General features: G+C 42.6%; 1 protein-coding gene across 3 annotated transcripts in view; it reads left to right on the top strand.

Moving 5' to 3' along the window:
* The window catches only part of TNIK (TRAF2 and NCK interacting kinase), a 412,495-nt gene that overhangs the window by 306,270 nt on the left and 90,348 nt on the right, over nt 1-15,877 (top strand). For all 3 annotated transcript variants that reach the window (XM_023213451.2, XM_023213452.2, XM_023213453.2), the window contains 2 exons: nt 3,726-3,792; nt 7,656-7,860. In XM_023213451.2, coding sequence (XP_023069219.1) covers nt 3,726-3,792; nt 7,656-7,860 — 272 coding nt within the window. The remainder of the gene's footprint in view (nt 1-3,725; nt 3,793-7,655; nt 7,861-15,877) is intronic.

Below are 15,877 nucleotides of genomic sequence, written 5' to 3' on the forward strand. Positions count from 1 at the left end.
CAGCACTTTTTTTATTTTTTATTTTTTGAGACAGGCTGTCTCTCTGTTGCTCAGGCTGGAGTGCAGTGGAATGATCATAGCTCACTGCAGCCTCTATCTCCTGGGCTCAAGTGATCCTCCCATCTTAGCCTCTCAAGTAGCTGGGACTAACGGTGCACACCACCATGCCTGGCTAATTTTATATTTTTTTAAATTTTTAGTAGAGACAAGGTCTCACTATGTTGCCCAGGCTGGTCTTTTACTGCTGAACTCAAGAAATCCTCCTGTCTCAGCCTCCCAAAGTGCTGGTATTATAGGCATGGCCACCAAACCCAGCCCCAGGGAAGAATTCTTAGGCAGCTAGCAGGGACTTGAAGGAGTATATGATCAGCTTAGACTCAGGAGTGGGAGGTTGTGAAGCCAGGCCAAAAAGGTGGCTCCTCTGCAGTTAATATAGACCCTAAGTTCCTCCAGTCCAAGCTGGAGGAACTAGGAATGAAGAGAAATATATAGGTCAAACTCAAAAGGTCCAGGACTGCAACTGCTCCTTGTCCATGGGGCTACTCCATGAAGTCAGAATTTTTAAGGGCATATTTTAGAGCAGTGTGTCAGACATGCAACCATTAAATGCCAACTTCTCTCAAAAGGACATTTTATTATATTGTGAATATATAGCATAGTTTAAGTGCTCAGACTCTGTTTTCAGATTCATATTCTGGGTTCAAATTCTAACTCTGCCCCTTATCAGTTATGTGAACATCACTCCGGTTTTCTCATCTTTAAAATAAGATTGAGAGCATACTAATAATATCTGTTGCCTCGAATTGTTGCAGAGATTAAACTCAATAATGCATTTAAAATGCTTGACATAATGTCCAGGACACAGATGCACTCAGTAAATATCAGTTATTCTTATTTAGGCAATTACTTATTGACCCATACTTTTTCATCACTTACTGAGAGTACTTTGTGAGAGCTCATGACCCATCTCCCTCTGGGGCATAAATAAGAGTGGGTGAAGCCTGTGCCTCAGGTTGTTTCCACATTTTGCGGGGCACAAACTCTGGAATGTGACTCAGAACTCACCATGCCATGAAGATAGATCATTTTTAATGTGTTTGTTCTCTGCAGAGTGGAAAAGTAAGATTCTTGGGAATAGGTATATTCAAGAGTTATATGGTCATTTAAGAAATCTAAGCCTGTTTAGGCTTAGGGCCACCAGAATCATAGTTCTAGTCTCCTTTATGTCTGCTCCCCAAGGCAGGGTGTTTGATCAAATGAGATCTAATTCCATTTGCTCAGTTTAGTTAAATGACTTAGTTTGCTCTAATATTACTTTTCACTTTCTTAGTTGTTCTATGACCAACTTTTGGTAGAATCAATCAAAGCAATTCTATTTTGCATTGCTTTGTGATTTTTTTAAACCTGATATTTTTTCCCTAACATATGTTGACCCATGCCAGTTTAACCCAGTAATATAAAAGCAGTCAAAACCAAATTTTGGTGAAGTATTACATATTAAATGGAGGAGCCTGACAAATGAATGTTTTACCCCAGAGAATAGAAGTAATAGGAATAATTGTGTGCTGCTTTTCCTTGCTGTAATTTCCTTTATTAGATAAAATTTCTCCATTTTTACTTTGAAATCTGTTTATTCATTTTGAAAAAGTTTAGAATATTTCATTTTTAGTATAGAGCATTAAAATGCTTTATGCAGGTTCTTTATACTTTGGTGAACTAATATTTTAAAAATAAGTAGCCTGAAAGCTTCATACATACCTCAATGTATGAAGCTAAGTTGTGATTTAAAAAATACACTTGAACTCATCAAACTTTTGGCTTTCTTTCATTATCTCTTTAATGGCTAAATAGTGTGAAAAGCAAGGCATGTTTATCAAATCTGAGCATTCTCACTGTGTGACTACTGCCTCCTGGTGGTAACATAACTGAATTGCAGTTTCAGTTCTTTTTAGGGATGTGCAAATGTCTTCAAGGTTGTATTTATTAATCTACAGCTATGAAGAGATAGGAGTAATGTGACACCTTCCCTTGCTTAAAAGCTCCTCCAAGGGTTCCTCATTGCCAATAGGAAAGTTCTCAGCATGGCATTTATAAGAATCAGTGACCCTTTTCATCCATGCCAGCCTTTCTCCCTCCATAAGGTTTTCTCACACCCAGGCACCTAACTACTCACAGCTCATTGTTTCCTGAACACATTATGCACTGTAATACTGCCAGCCTTACTCATGTGGATATGTTGCTTAGAATTTCCTTTTCCCACAACTACCAGCTGCTAACTGCCTGGAGGGCCACTGACCTTCCAAAGCCCAATTCATTTTTTCTTCAAATACTTCAAGTCTCTTCATCCATTATGACCAGTGGCACTAGCTGCTCCTTTCTCTGATATCTCATTGCTTTTTTTATGTACTGCTATTTAGCATATGTTGGAAAGAACACTGTTTCTTAAGTTGGAAAAGTTCTGGATTGAATTCTAAATCCAAATCCTAGATTGACCTTTTATTAATGAGATAACATTGGTTATATTACTTAACCTCTTGTAATTTCAGTATTCTCACTTGAAAAACAGACACTAATTTGGAGGTTTATTATGCAAAATAAATGAGAGAACAGAGTAAAATATCTAGCAGTAGTGACTGGCGTGGGAGATACCCACTAAATATTCCTTCCCTTTCTTCACAATCATGGAGGCTCTGATATTTACTCATTTCACACATTAGATTTGATCTCTTCCAAAGCAAAGCCTCAATCTTATTCATTCTCACATGTAAACTGCTTCCCATTTTGCTGAATTAAATGACTGTCCCTAGTGGACCAATCAAAACACATTTTAACTATATATATATATATATATGTACACACACACATATATACATATATACACACACATATATACACATATGTATGTACACACATATATACATACATAAATATGTAATTTTTTTTCTTTTTTTTTGAGACGGAGTCTCACTCTGTCGCCCAGGCTTGAGTGCAGTGGTGCGATCTCGGCTCACTGCAAGCTCCACCTCCCAGGTTCACGCCATTCTCCTGCCTCAGCCTCCCAAGTAGCTGGGACTACTGGTGCCTGCCACCATGTCTGGCTAAATTTTTTTTTTTATTTGTAGCAGAGATGGGGTTTCACTGTGTTAGCCTGAATGGTCTCGATCTCCTGACCTCATGATCTGCCCGCCTTGGTCTCCCAAAGTGCTGGGATTACAGGTGGGAACCACCACACCCAGCCACTATATATTTTTAATAGTACCTATTGTCAAAAGTTTCTTTGTTACACTTATCAAAACAATCTAAAGACAGTTTGTGAATCCATGTAAGTCTTAATAAAATCCTACTTTTAAAATGGTTACTATCATCAATAAGTTACAAAGGGCCAGTGGGTTTGATATGGTTTATAGTGCAAATTAACACAAATTATTTTTGATTGAAATTAAATTAATAAATTAAAAAGGATTATTTTTTAATTCGTTATCTTCTCTTCTCATGTGAACATTAGGCACTGGGGACAGATATCCAGAGTCAGCCAAGACAGTCTTGAATATGGTGAATTTCATATACTGATGGAAACCATTAAATCACAGCCTGGAGACTGTTCCAGCGTTGTGTTAACTATGACTCTTTGGGTGTCAATTTATTTATATATAAGAGACAGGGTTGGGCTTTACTGAGCCATAGCGTCTTTTTTTGTGCACTAACATGCTGGGATCTTTCTTCAGATGAGACAGAGTATGAGTACAGCGGAAGTGAGGAAGAAGAGGAGGAGAATGACTCAGGAGAGCCCAGGTATGAGAGCAAAAGCCAAGTCTTCTAATGTTCACACTCTGAATTGTGCTTGTGTGAAATTCACTTTCCTTTTGATTTATTGGTTCGTTTTTAAGAATCCACCAGGGTGGTCTTATTTAATTTATTGCCCATGAACATACTCATTAATTTGGGAAAATTTCCCTAGGCAGACCATTACAAAAATGTGGAAATCAGCATATTCTTTATTTTGTCCCCCAAGATTTATGGTCTCTATCCCAAGAGCTTGTTTTCTTACATATGTAACATGTAGAATGGGTGGAAGGCAATTATCTGGGCAATGCAGGACTAAAACTGCAACTTTCTGGAGACGTTAAGTGGTATTTTCGGACTTGTGTTAGTTTGTGTCAGTTTGTTACTTCATACCTTTGAGAAACCCATTCAGGCAGCCACTGTCCTTGTCACATGCCTTGGTATTTTCACTGCAGCCTAATCCAGGAGAAAGTGATTTTCAGAAAATCAAATTATATGTAGAGATGAACTCCAAACAAATACTTTTGGGCCATTCCTGTTGTCACCTGTTGGACCCCAGACTCCAGTTCTGTTTTATTGTCATTCCTACATTTTGAATTCCACTTGACTTTGATTCTGACTGTCTTCTAGTCTGTGTTTATAAGTAATTCAGGTTAGTGTGCTTGCACTGCCAGGATTTATCTTTGGTGAGCGAATTCAGCTTGGTAAGTCAAGGAGGGCAAGCCCACATCCCATGGTGCCATGCACTATACCTGTGAAGTAAGACTTGGGGGGAATTGCACGAGCAGAAGACTCACCTAGGTATGGCCTCTCTCCTAGAACCCTCCAAGGAGTGGACACTAATGCTCCTGAAGGATCAGTTCCTGTGTCACTGAGGGAGAGGTTTCTGACCAGGAAAGGGGCCAACTTAGCCACCACTGCTAGAATGAGCCAGATACCTTGTGTTCTTTTGTTATGCTAACTCAGACCTACTGAGCTATATTCTTGCTAAGCTTCTATAAGAAGATGGAACTGAGCTTTCAGAGCCATCCAGTTTTTCTCACTTCACCTGCCACAGGATTCCTCAAGGTCAAAGACTGAATAATTCTTTCCTACCATCTGATACATAGCATGTTGGCCGCCCCCGGATTCGCTGCATAAAGAAGATGATTGCCAAGCAGTGACACAGAAAATGAACATTCCTGAAAGGCAGAGGACCAAATGCCCTGCTTTCAGAGAAGTTGTACACCAGTGTTCAAAAGCTTATCCAGAGGACTGTGTCAGCCTTCTGACCACTTCCTGTAGAACTGAGAAACCCTGTCTTTCTCACACTTGCTGAACTGCATATTAGGAGTCACTCAGTGAGCCACCCAGCCTCACCTTAACACTTCTATAATTATAACATGTCATTATATCATGCTGAAGATTATGTTCCAAGTCCTGTTTTTATGGACACATCTAATTAATCTTCATGAAATCCTGAGAAATAGAAAAGGACAATGGTTATCTCATTTTAGAAATGAGGTGACCGCTTAAGGGTTGCAACCAGGTCACACAGAGTTAATGATTGAGTCACTCACACAGCTCAGATCTCCTGACATTGATTCAACATCAATTAATATTAATGGAGCATCCTCGTGTGCATGGGAGGCTAGGTTCCCAAGCCCCCTCCCCTTTGCACAGGGCAAGTGGCCTGTGTAGATAAGCGCCATCATTTGGGGTTTCAGAGTTTGACACAAAGGCTCTAAGTTTTAGAGAAGGCTTGTTAGTAGACGCCAAGCATTGTCTATGGAACATCACGAACAAAGCATTTTTATGTCTTTTCGTGGCAGTGTCTCACACAGCACACCAACCACTCTCCAAAATCGATCCTTAGGCCTCTTGTCAACTGCCACCAAACCTGCTCCTCCCCCAGCATTCCTCATTCCTGTTCTTGTCACCACTGTCACCCAGCCACCGAGACAGAACCTGCAAGTCATCCCTTACTCCATGTCAGATCTGTCCACAGGCTTCGTGACCTCTGTCCTCAAATGCTCCTTCCTTCCTCCATCCCCTCTGCTCTCGTTCTGAGTGGTGTCCCCACCCCAGAACCACTCTGCAACAGCAGTCCGACTTGCTGTGCTTGCCCTTGTACTCCTCGCGGAGGTCATCCATTCAGCAGCCAAACCCATCTGCTCATGTTGCTCTTCTACATAAAACCTTCCCGCGCCTGCACGGCTGTCGTGGCCCACACCTAGCTCTCTGACCTCCTCTTGTACCCTTCTCCCTCTCATTCACTCTGCTTTGGGAAGCCGGGCTGGTGTTCAGTTGCTCAAAAATAGGGTGCACACCTGTTTTCCCTCTGCCTGGAACATTCTTCCTTCTTCATCAACTGCTTCCTTCCCAGAGAGGTCTTCCTGACCACCTGTCTAAAGTAGGGCCTCAAAGCTTACCTCAGCTCCCCTCCACTGTCACTCTTAAACAATTACAATTTTGGTCTTCTATAGAGCCTATTAATACCTGAAGTTATTTGTCTGTATGTGTGTCCCATAAGAAGGTAAGTTTTTTGTTTTTTTTTTTTTGTTTGTTTTTTTTTTGAGACGGAGTCTTGCTCTGTCGCCCAGGCTGGAGTGCAGTGACCGGATCTCAGCTCACTGCAAGCTCCGCCTCCTGGGTTCACACCATTCTCCTGCCTCAGCCACCCGAGTAGCTGGGACTACAGGCGCCCGCCACCTCGCCCGGCTAGTTTTTTGTATTTTTAGTAGAGACGGGGTTTCACCATGTTAGCCAGGATGGTCTCGATCTCCTGACCTCGTGATCCGCCCATCTCGGCCTCCCAAAGTGCTGGGATTACAGGCTAGAGCCACCGCGCCCGGCCAGAAGGTAAGTTTAAAGAAGGAATTTATCTAGCAACTGCCATATCCTTAGAGCCTACTACAGTGACTGCCACATAATAGGTGCTCCGTAAATATGTGTTTAATAGATTTATTTCAAATGGAAGCTTCCAGAAGGATTAAAAGGGCTAGGTTGGAATAAACAGAAGTCATTTCTCAGCTCCCTCTTAGGCTGCTGTGCAGAATCAAGGGGTCTGTAACTTTTAGTTCACCTGCGAGTAGGCAGCCCAGGATCACCGGTGAAGTAAGTAGAGCTTATTTATATCCTCTCGAACTCTGTCACATGCACACACATTCATGTACAACTACCATTTTACAGAAGAGAAAACAGTTGCCTAAACAGAATCTAGGAACCAATGAGCTAGGTTGAAGTCCTAGCCTCACCCGCTGTGGCCAGAGCCAAACCAAGCCCTTTAAGTGTGATACAGTCAGGCAAACCCTGATTTGGACTCAGCAAGCTTGGGCGCAGATCCTGGCTCTGTGTCGACCTTGACTCAAGGGTTTTTCCATCGCTGGCTCATCACAGGTATGAGCAGCCTGGCCTCTGCCTCATGGGGTTTGGCGTGAGGGAGTTGTATGGGTGAGGCTGATCTGTGCTTGTCTAAGTAGAATAGGTTCCCTTTTTGCCCACCATTGTCCATTTTTATTGAAAATAATCTAGTCTGGGGCTCATGGCTTGCACACTGGCTAAAGTCTTTAAAAACAAATCTTTGCCACGTCCCAAGGGTGAGGAAGTGGTGTGGACAGTCCTGGAGAAGGTGACAACTCTGAGAATGTGACATCCCTCTGTGGATGGAAGCAGCATTTGTTTCCCACAGTCGTACTGAAAGGCAGGCAGGTCTCTTATCCTGATGCTGTTTCTTTGGGGTGAATGATTGAATTAGCGGAGGATCTAGGAGCCGGTGCTCTTCTTTCCCTGTGTGTGGGTGAATCATTTGTCCTGCTTTCCTCCTCCAAGGCCTCTTGGTAGCCATGGCCTCTGCCCCACGTGGGATCCTGATCACTCTCTCTTGCCCACAGCTCCATCCTGAATCTGCCAGGGGAGTCGACGCTGAGGAGGGACTTTCTGAGGCTGCAGCTGGCCAACAAGGAGCGTTCTGAGGCCCTACGAAGGCAGCAGCTGGAGCAGCAGCAGCGGGAGAATGAGGAGCACAAGCGGCAGCTGCTGGCCGAGCGTCAGAAGCGCATTGAGGAGCAGAAGGAGCAGAGGCGGCGGCTGGAGGAGGTGAGGACCTTCTCGGGCCCCTCTGACCCCAAAGCCTCTCAGTTGTGGTCACTCCCCAGGTGTTCCCTGGGGGCCCACACCCCACCCGTGAGCACACAGAGCTTGGAGGCACAAAGAGCTTGACTGCAAGGGCAGGTAAGTCCTGAATGCACTTACAAACAAAAGGCTTTCCCTGCTTTTTGCAGTGGTGTGGTCTTTTCAGAAAAGCAGGTGAAGGTCATCACCCCTTCCTGTCTCGCCATATATCACCTTCTCAGCACCTTCTAAGCTTTACTTAAAGTCACAGTCCCTCCCTCCAGCATGTCCTATTTCCCTGCCCTGCCTTATTACTTTTACACAGCTCTTAGCACCTTCAAATATGCTCTACATGTACTTTTACATGCCTGAATGTCCCTACTGGAATTTAAGCTCCATCAGGACAAGGAGATTTTCTCTCTCTTATTCCCTGATGTATCTCTAGCATGTAGTAGGTGCCTCATAAATATTTGTGGAATGAGTAAATTAATATATGAATGAATGAGTCAGTAGTTGAGAGGTGAAATATAGGTGTTAACTAGATCACAGCAAATAAGCAGAGAAGTGGATTTCAAGTATGGAGTAGGACCTGCCTATTGATGCTCTGAATGCTAGGAAGAATGTTTCACAGATCCTTTCCCAGACATCCCTTAGTACCCAGGGCCTGTCCTCCAGCCTGTGGGCAAGACCTGCCTTCAGCAGCAGACACTGCTTATCTGTGTGGGAAGCCATACTGCTAGCCACGGTTGGCTGCATGCCTTGTCCTGGGTCAGACTCTCACCTTGTGGTCTTACAGACATTTGTGAAAGCCCCCTTCCCAGAACTTTGCCCAGATCTCTCAGGCCTCCTTCCTCTGCCAGATAAATCAAAGCCTCTAGACAATTAGGAAACCGAGAGAGCTTATCTATTGGGGAAGCTGGGCAGCAGATGAAGGGCGCACGAACTGCACGGTAATGGGGTAGTAATTTTACAGGTTCCCCAAACACCAGCTTGCTTCTCATTAACGGGCTTGCAGCAATTCACTTGCTTTGTCAGGTGGCCACTGAAGACTTAGAGGGTGGTGAATTGCAGTCACCAGAAGCAGATTGCTTTTTAAATGGTACATCAAGGTCCAGCCTCCCTGGTGTAAATCAGTGAGGGCCTCAGTTCCAGTTTGCAGTAAATCCCATCAACCTCATTATGTCCCTCAGATATCAGTTTCAGACCAGCAACAGTAATACTCAATGGTTACAATTATTGAGTGATTTTAGTGTGTCAAGTACGAGACAGAATGCTTTGCTTATAGCCACTATCTCATCTACTATACTTATCTCTTCTCCTATATCGATTGTCTCTCATGCAAAACTCATATAATCCCCATTTAACAAAGAAGAAACTGAGGTTCAGGGAGGGATGTAATTGGTCCGATGTTGCAAGGTACTGTGTTTAGTACTTTACACGAATTGTCTCATTTAATCTTCACAATAATCTCCAGTCTAAAGATAATGTAGCTGAGTCTTAGAGAGGTTAATAACTTGTTAAAGGTTGAGAAGAAAACCAGGTTTCAGATCCAGGGGATTGGCCTGCAGAGCCTAAGCACCAAGTCACCGCATATGTTCTGTCTCTCCACTGATAAGTCAGAGTTGGTATGCTTTTCCACATCCTTCATCTGGTCTCTATGTCTATGGACTTTTACCCTGAACATTTAAGTTCTGCACAAGGGCACAGAATCTGTGCCCAACAGATGCTCACCTTTGACCTGGGTTCTGTCTCATGCTCCCAGTCAGAGCTATTGCCAAGGCCTCCTTTGTGTCTCTTCTCTTGTGGCATTTGATCAAACCGCTACCATGGAGCAAGTCAGAGTTCAGCTCACTGAGGCATGTGACACACCCTGTCAATCCTGGCTTCACAGAAGACGTCCGCCAGCATGCATGAGGACACAAGCCTTTTGCTCTGTGTACCAATGGGCATGAGCCTTGGCTCTGCACCAGAAGCAGGAATGCTTCTGGCCACAGAGCATTGATAGATATACCAGCTTTTTCTTTTGATCCTTCATCTTAGTCTATAGCACAGTGGAGAAGAACAAGGAATACCAAGTACTCAGACAGCTGTAAATTCTGAACCCCTAGGTCATGACATTCTCTCCCACCAGGAACTCTTCTGTCGTGTCCTGCTCCTGCCATGTCCCCTTCTATGTCTGCTTCCCTCGTCTTTGGTGATCACTTGTGTTTCTGGTGTCCTGAGTAGGAACTTGGACTACATTGTCACATAGAAACTGTTAAAGCCCATAGTTCAGCTTGAGAATTTAGCTTCATTGTGAGTCATTTTTCCTTTTGTAGGAAAAGCATTCCCACTTAGCTACTCCTTTGGTCACACATGACTATGTATGTTATAGCTTTTGTATTTGGTGATCTCAAATGTCACCTCCCACCAGAGGTTTCCTAAGGAAGCCCTGCACATCCTTTACTATTTATGAGTAACCATGTGGATTTGGCTAAGCTCTCGAAATCAGTGTCTGTATATTCTTAGAAGGACTTTGAATATACACTGAATGTAGTCGTTGATCAGCTTTATGAAAAGGATGTGGCTTCAGGCCAATTAAATGGTGGAGAGAAGACTCAGCTTTTGACCAGTGTTGAAGTACAACCTATAACAAAGCTCCAGGAACTTGATGAAACCCAGCTAAAGTGAACGAGTCCATCAATGGTGAGAAAAAGTACAAGGAGGACCTCTTCTAGTTTTACTCAGCTCAATAAAAATTTCTATTACTTGGCATAAACAAAATACAACTTGTTTTATTTTGTATCATGGAGTTAGGATCCAAGAATGGGAACCTTCAGGGGTCAAGGCTTCTACTTTGGTAATCTTGAGCAAGTCTGTGGTGATGTTTGATTCTACTCAAGAGTGTTGAAATGATATTAGTGATTTATATATGTTTCAAAATGCTGAGAGCATTCTATACCTTCATTTTGGGGAGCATGCCTTTAAGTCACAGGAGTGAATCAAATAGACCTCAGAAGCACCTGCTCCCTGGTAGTATGTTTTATTCTTTTGAGACTTTTCAGGACACCAACATTCTCGTGTAGTGCCCTTCAAGACCATCCTAACATTGTCCAGTTATAAAAATAACCAGTTCTATCTGGCCAGAGAATATACACTTTGGCTCCATCCCATGAATTTTATTTTATTTTTTTTTTGAAGAGGTATCATCTGTATCTTATTGGCCAGTAATCGTGGAGCATTAATGTACAAAGTAAGAACCTGGCAGCCTAAAAATGTAAACCCTTTCTAAGCCTCTAACTTTTTATCGTGACTGGGGCTTTCAAGGATGTTGGACTCAATTGTTGTTGTTGTTTTTAAGCGTGAGGTTGAATGAAAACCTTTTCCCGGGGTCTGTAGGTGGTCATTTGACAAATATTCAGTGAACACCTCTGTTGTGTGGGCACCATGCTAGACGCTAGAAATACAGTCTCCCATTGTGACGATTAGATCTGTGAGGGAAACAGTCACAAAGCAAATAATCAGCCAAGTAATCATTTATCATCACAGCAATGACTGCTAAAAGAGCATGCCATGGGGTGGGAGGCTCACCTGGCTTGGTCGGAGTCTGTCGGAGTCCTGCTAGAGGAGGGAGTGAGGCATGGAGAGATACCAGGCAGGGAAGCCACGGCACAGTCATGCAGGGCTTTGTAGACCATGTTGATCACTTTGAATTTTATTCTAAGAAGAGTGGGAAACTATTGATGTGTCTTCACTAAGGGAATAGAATAAGATCTGCCTTTTTCAAATGAAACTTTGGCTGCTGCAGGGTAAGTGCTAGAAAGAAGCAAGAGTAAGTGGAGGAGACAAGTTAGTCCAGGCCAGAGAGTATGATGCTTTGGACAGATGATGGTAGAGTGGGGATTGAGAAAAGTGGACATGTTTGAGACAAATGTAGCCTGTGGGCCATGCAGGATGTGCAAGTTGATTAGACATCAGGGATGAGGAAGAGCAGCCAACAGTAATAGTAGTCCAATCCATGCTGTTGGATTATGTAGAGACAGCCATGGAAGAGGGGCCAAAGATAAGAAAAATAGGAATTATTGGTTTGTGGTAATAAAAGTACACATGAGAAGAGAGTGTGGGCCTGAGCTCTAAGAACTCAGAACAGGCAAGGAAGAGACAGCAGAGAAATTTGATAAGGGAAGTGGAAAGAACGCCTGGAGAGTTCGATGCTATAGAAGCAAAGATTTAGTATTCAAGCATAAGGATGGCGTTAAAGGGGCCAGCTCTGTAGAATGCTGCTCAGAGGTCAGGAAGACAGTAGCATCTTTTGGTTTCAAATGACAAAGAGGATATTTAAAACATACTTTTTGTGTAATACTCCCTAGAAATGCTTTCATTTCCTGTCTGTTTCTGGGAAGGGAAGCAACCTGCCCAGGGAGTCAGTAGATCTGCGCTTGGAGTGAAAAAATGTCAATTTTTGACGGCCACCATGTACTACTACTACCTGCGTGCCCTGGCAGTTCTTATTCTCCCTGCACCTCCACTTCCTGAGCTCTACAGGGAGGTCAGTAGCAAAGCTTGTTCCCACCACCAAAGTCGTCCTGAGGATTAACCAGAAAAATGGATATAAAAGAACTTTATTGACTGCCAAAAGCTGGACAGACCTCACTTTTGAGGACTTGTCAAATTCAGCTTCAATACTTTTAACGAGACCCACCTTATGCTTGTGTTGGAACTTTTCATAATTCCATGCTCATCCATTTGCTGTCAGCTTTTTGTTCACCTTCTCTGTTACCATACATTTTTCCTTTTTTCTCTTTTTTTAATTAATTAATTTATTTTTTGAGATGGAGTCTACTCTGTCGCCCAGGCTGGAGTGCAGTGGCACGATCATCTCAGCTCACTGCAACCTCTGCCTCCCAGATTCAAGCAATCCTTATGCCTCAGCCATCTGAGTAGCTGGGATTATAGGCATGCTCCACCATGCCCAGCTAGTCTTTGTGTTTTTAGTAGAGATGGGGTTTTGCCATATTAGCCAGGCTGGTCTCAAACTCCTGGCCTCAATTGATCTGCCTGCCTCAGTCTCGCAGAGTGCTGGGATTACAGGCGTGAACCACCGTGTCTGGTCACCATTCACTCTTCTCTTAGGGTAACCAAGCCAGTCTCACAGCAGCTCAGCTGTGCAAGCTGAAGCCCAAACCCAGAGAAGCCCTGGTGTGGAAGGTTGTTCTTTGGAACCTTAGTAGCTTCTTCCAAATGCTCCTAGACAGCCCCACCCACAAAAGAGTGGTGAGGTGGTGGGGAAGCTGCAAGTTTCTTTAAGAATCACAGTGCAGGACAGCATACTGATGCTCTGGAAGTCCTGAGACAGCAGAGCATTTGGTAAAATTCTGTTGAGCATGAAGTTGTATTTTGGTTAACAGCATGGAGTCTAGAACCTACGACTGCCAGGGGTCAAATCCCAGCTTTCTTCCTTATTAGACGTGCGACCTGAGTCAGTTCTTTAACTTTCCTGTTTTACAGTTTCCTCATCTGTAAAGCAAGAAATAACAATAGCATTTACCTCACAGGGCTGTTGTGAAAATTAAATGAGTTAATTCATAGAAAGCCTGATGACATCACTAACACACAGTGAGCCCTCAAGAAATATAAGTTGTTCCTGCTATTGTTGTAGGTGCCTTTGACCAAAGTCAGGGAAACAAATTTCCAAAGTTTGAACTTCTTTATGTGCTGCAGTAAAACGTTTTTGGATTTATTAAAATAAATGTAAATAGGTAAGCTTCTTTCCATGCTTTGGGAAGAATATTTGTTATAATACTGGGAGGAATTCAATTCTATCATTAAGAGCAATAAATGTCTAATAGTTCTTAGATGGCCAGCTTTAGGTTCATGTAGAGGTAAAATACACCATCTTTACAGGCCAAGGCCAAGGTTTAATCCTAGCTGTGTAGTCTTGGGCAAATTACTTAACCTCTCTGAACCTCAGTTTCCTTACATGCACATTTGGTAAAAAAAAATATTTACTTTTCAGGATTGTTGAGAAGTAAACGAAACCATAAATACAGAGGACTTGGCACAATGCCTAACACAAAAACTGGATTGATATTCTTGGGTGAATATTTTATTGTTATTTTGGAACTGATGATTTCAAAGTATAGTGCTGTTAATTTTTTCATTTTAATGGTGCTCTCTATAGATAGCATTTCCCCATTCCCTGTCTTCCTTAATTGCTTAATGTACCTTCCCTGTTTAGTGTAAAACCTTGACTTTTTCATCCCCTTTGAAGGCGTTTTTCCAGAGCACATTTTCTTTTTCTTTTCTTTCTTTCTTTATTTTATTATTATACTTTAAGTTCTAGGGTACATGTGCGTAATGTGCAGGTTTGTTACATACGTATACTTGTGCCATGTTGGTGTGCTGCACCCATCAACTCGTCAGCACCCATCAATTCGTCATTTATATCAGGTATAACTCCCAATGCAATCCCCCCCCATGATAGGCCCCAATGTGTGATGTTCCCCTTCCCGAGTACAAGTGATCTCATTGTTCAGTTCCCACCTATGAGTGAGAGCATGTGGTGTTTGGTTTTCTGTTCTTGTGATAGTTTGCTAAGAATGATGGTTTCCAGCTGCATCCATGTCCCTACAAAGGATGCAAACTCATCCTTTTTTATGGCTGCATCATATTCCATGGTGTATATGTGCCACATTTTCTTAATCCAGTCTGTCACTGATGGACATTTGGGTTGATTCCAAGTCTTTGCTATTGTGAATAGTGCCGCAATAAACATACGTGTGCATGTGTCTTTATAGCAGCATGATTTATAATCCTTTGGGTATATACCCAGTAGTGGGATGGCTGGGTCATATGGTACATCTAGATCTAGATCCTTGAGGAATCGCCATACTGTTTTCCATAATGGTTGAACTAGTTTACAATCCCACCAACAGTGTAAAAGTGTTCCTATTTCTCCACATCCTCTCCAGCACCTGTTGTTTCCTGACTTTTGAATGATTGCCATTCTAACTGGTGTGAGATGGTATCTCATTGTGGTTTTGATTTGCATTTCTCTGATGGCCAGTGATGATGAGCATTTTTTCATGTGTCTGTTGGCTGTATGAATGTCTTCTTTTGAGAAATGTCTGTTCATATCCTTTGCCCACTTTTTGATGGGGTTGTTTGTTTTTTTCTTGTAAATTTGTTTGAGTTCTTTGTAGATTCTGGATATTAGCCCTTTGTCAGTGGAGTAGATTGCAAAAATTTTCTCCCATTCTGTAGGTTGCCTGTTCACTCTGATGGTAGTTTCTTTTGCTGTGCAGAAGCTCTTTAGTTTAAGGAGATCCCATTTGTCAATTTTGGCTTTTGCTGCCGTTGCTTTTGGTGTTTTAGACATGAAGTCCTTGCCCATGCCTATGTCCTGAATGGTACCACCTAGGTTTTCTTCTAGGGTTTTTATGGTATTAGGTCTAACATTTAAGTCTCTAATCCATCTTGAATTAATCTTCGTATAAGGAGTAAGGAAAGGATCCAGTTTCAGCTTTCTACTTATGGCTAGCCAATTTTCCCAGCACCATTTATTAAATAGGGAGTCCTTTCCCCATTTCTTGTTTCTCTCAGGTTTGTCAAAGATCAGATGGCTGTAGATGTGTGGTATTATTTCTGAGGACTCTGTTCTGTTCCATTGGTCTATATCTCTGTTTTGGTACCAGTACCATGCTGTTTTGGTTACTGTAGCCTTGTAGTATAGTTTGAAGTCAGGTAGCGTGATGCCTCCAGCTTTGTTCTTTTGACTTAGGATTGTCTTGGCAATGCGGGCTCTTTTTTGGTTCCATATGAACTTTAAAGCCGTTTTTTCCAATTCTGTGAAGAAACTCATTGGTAGCTTGATGGGGATGGCATTGAATCTATAAATAACTTTGTGCAGTATGGCCATTTTCACGATATTGATTCTTCCTATCCATGAGCATGGTATGTTCTTCCATTTGTTAGTGTCCTCTTTTATTTCACTGAGCAGTGGTTTGTAGTTCTCCTTGAAGAG

This window comes from Piliocolobus tephrosceles, chromosome 2 (genome assembly GCF_002776525.5).
Source record: "Piliocolobus tephrosceles isolate RC106 chromosome 2, ASM277652v3, whole genome shotgun sequence".
Taxonomy (NCBI): domain Eukaryota; kingdom Metazoa; phylum Chordata; class Mammalia; order Primates; family Cercopithecidae; genus Piliocolobus; species Piliocolobus tephrosceles.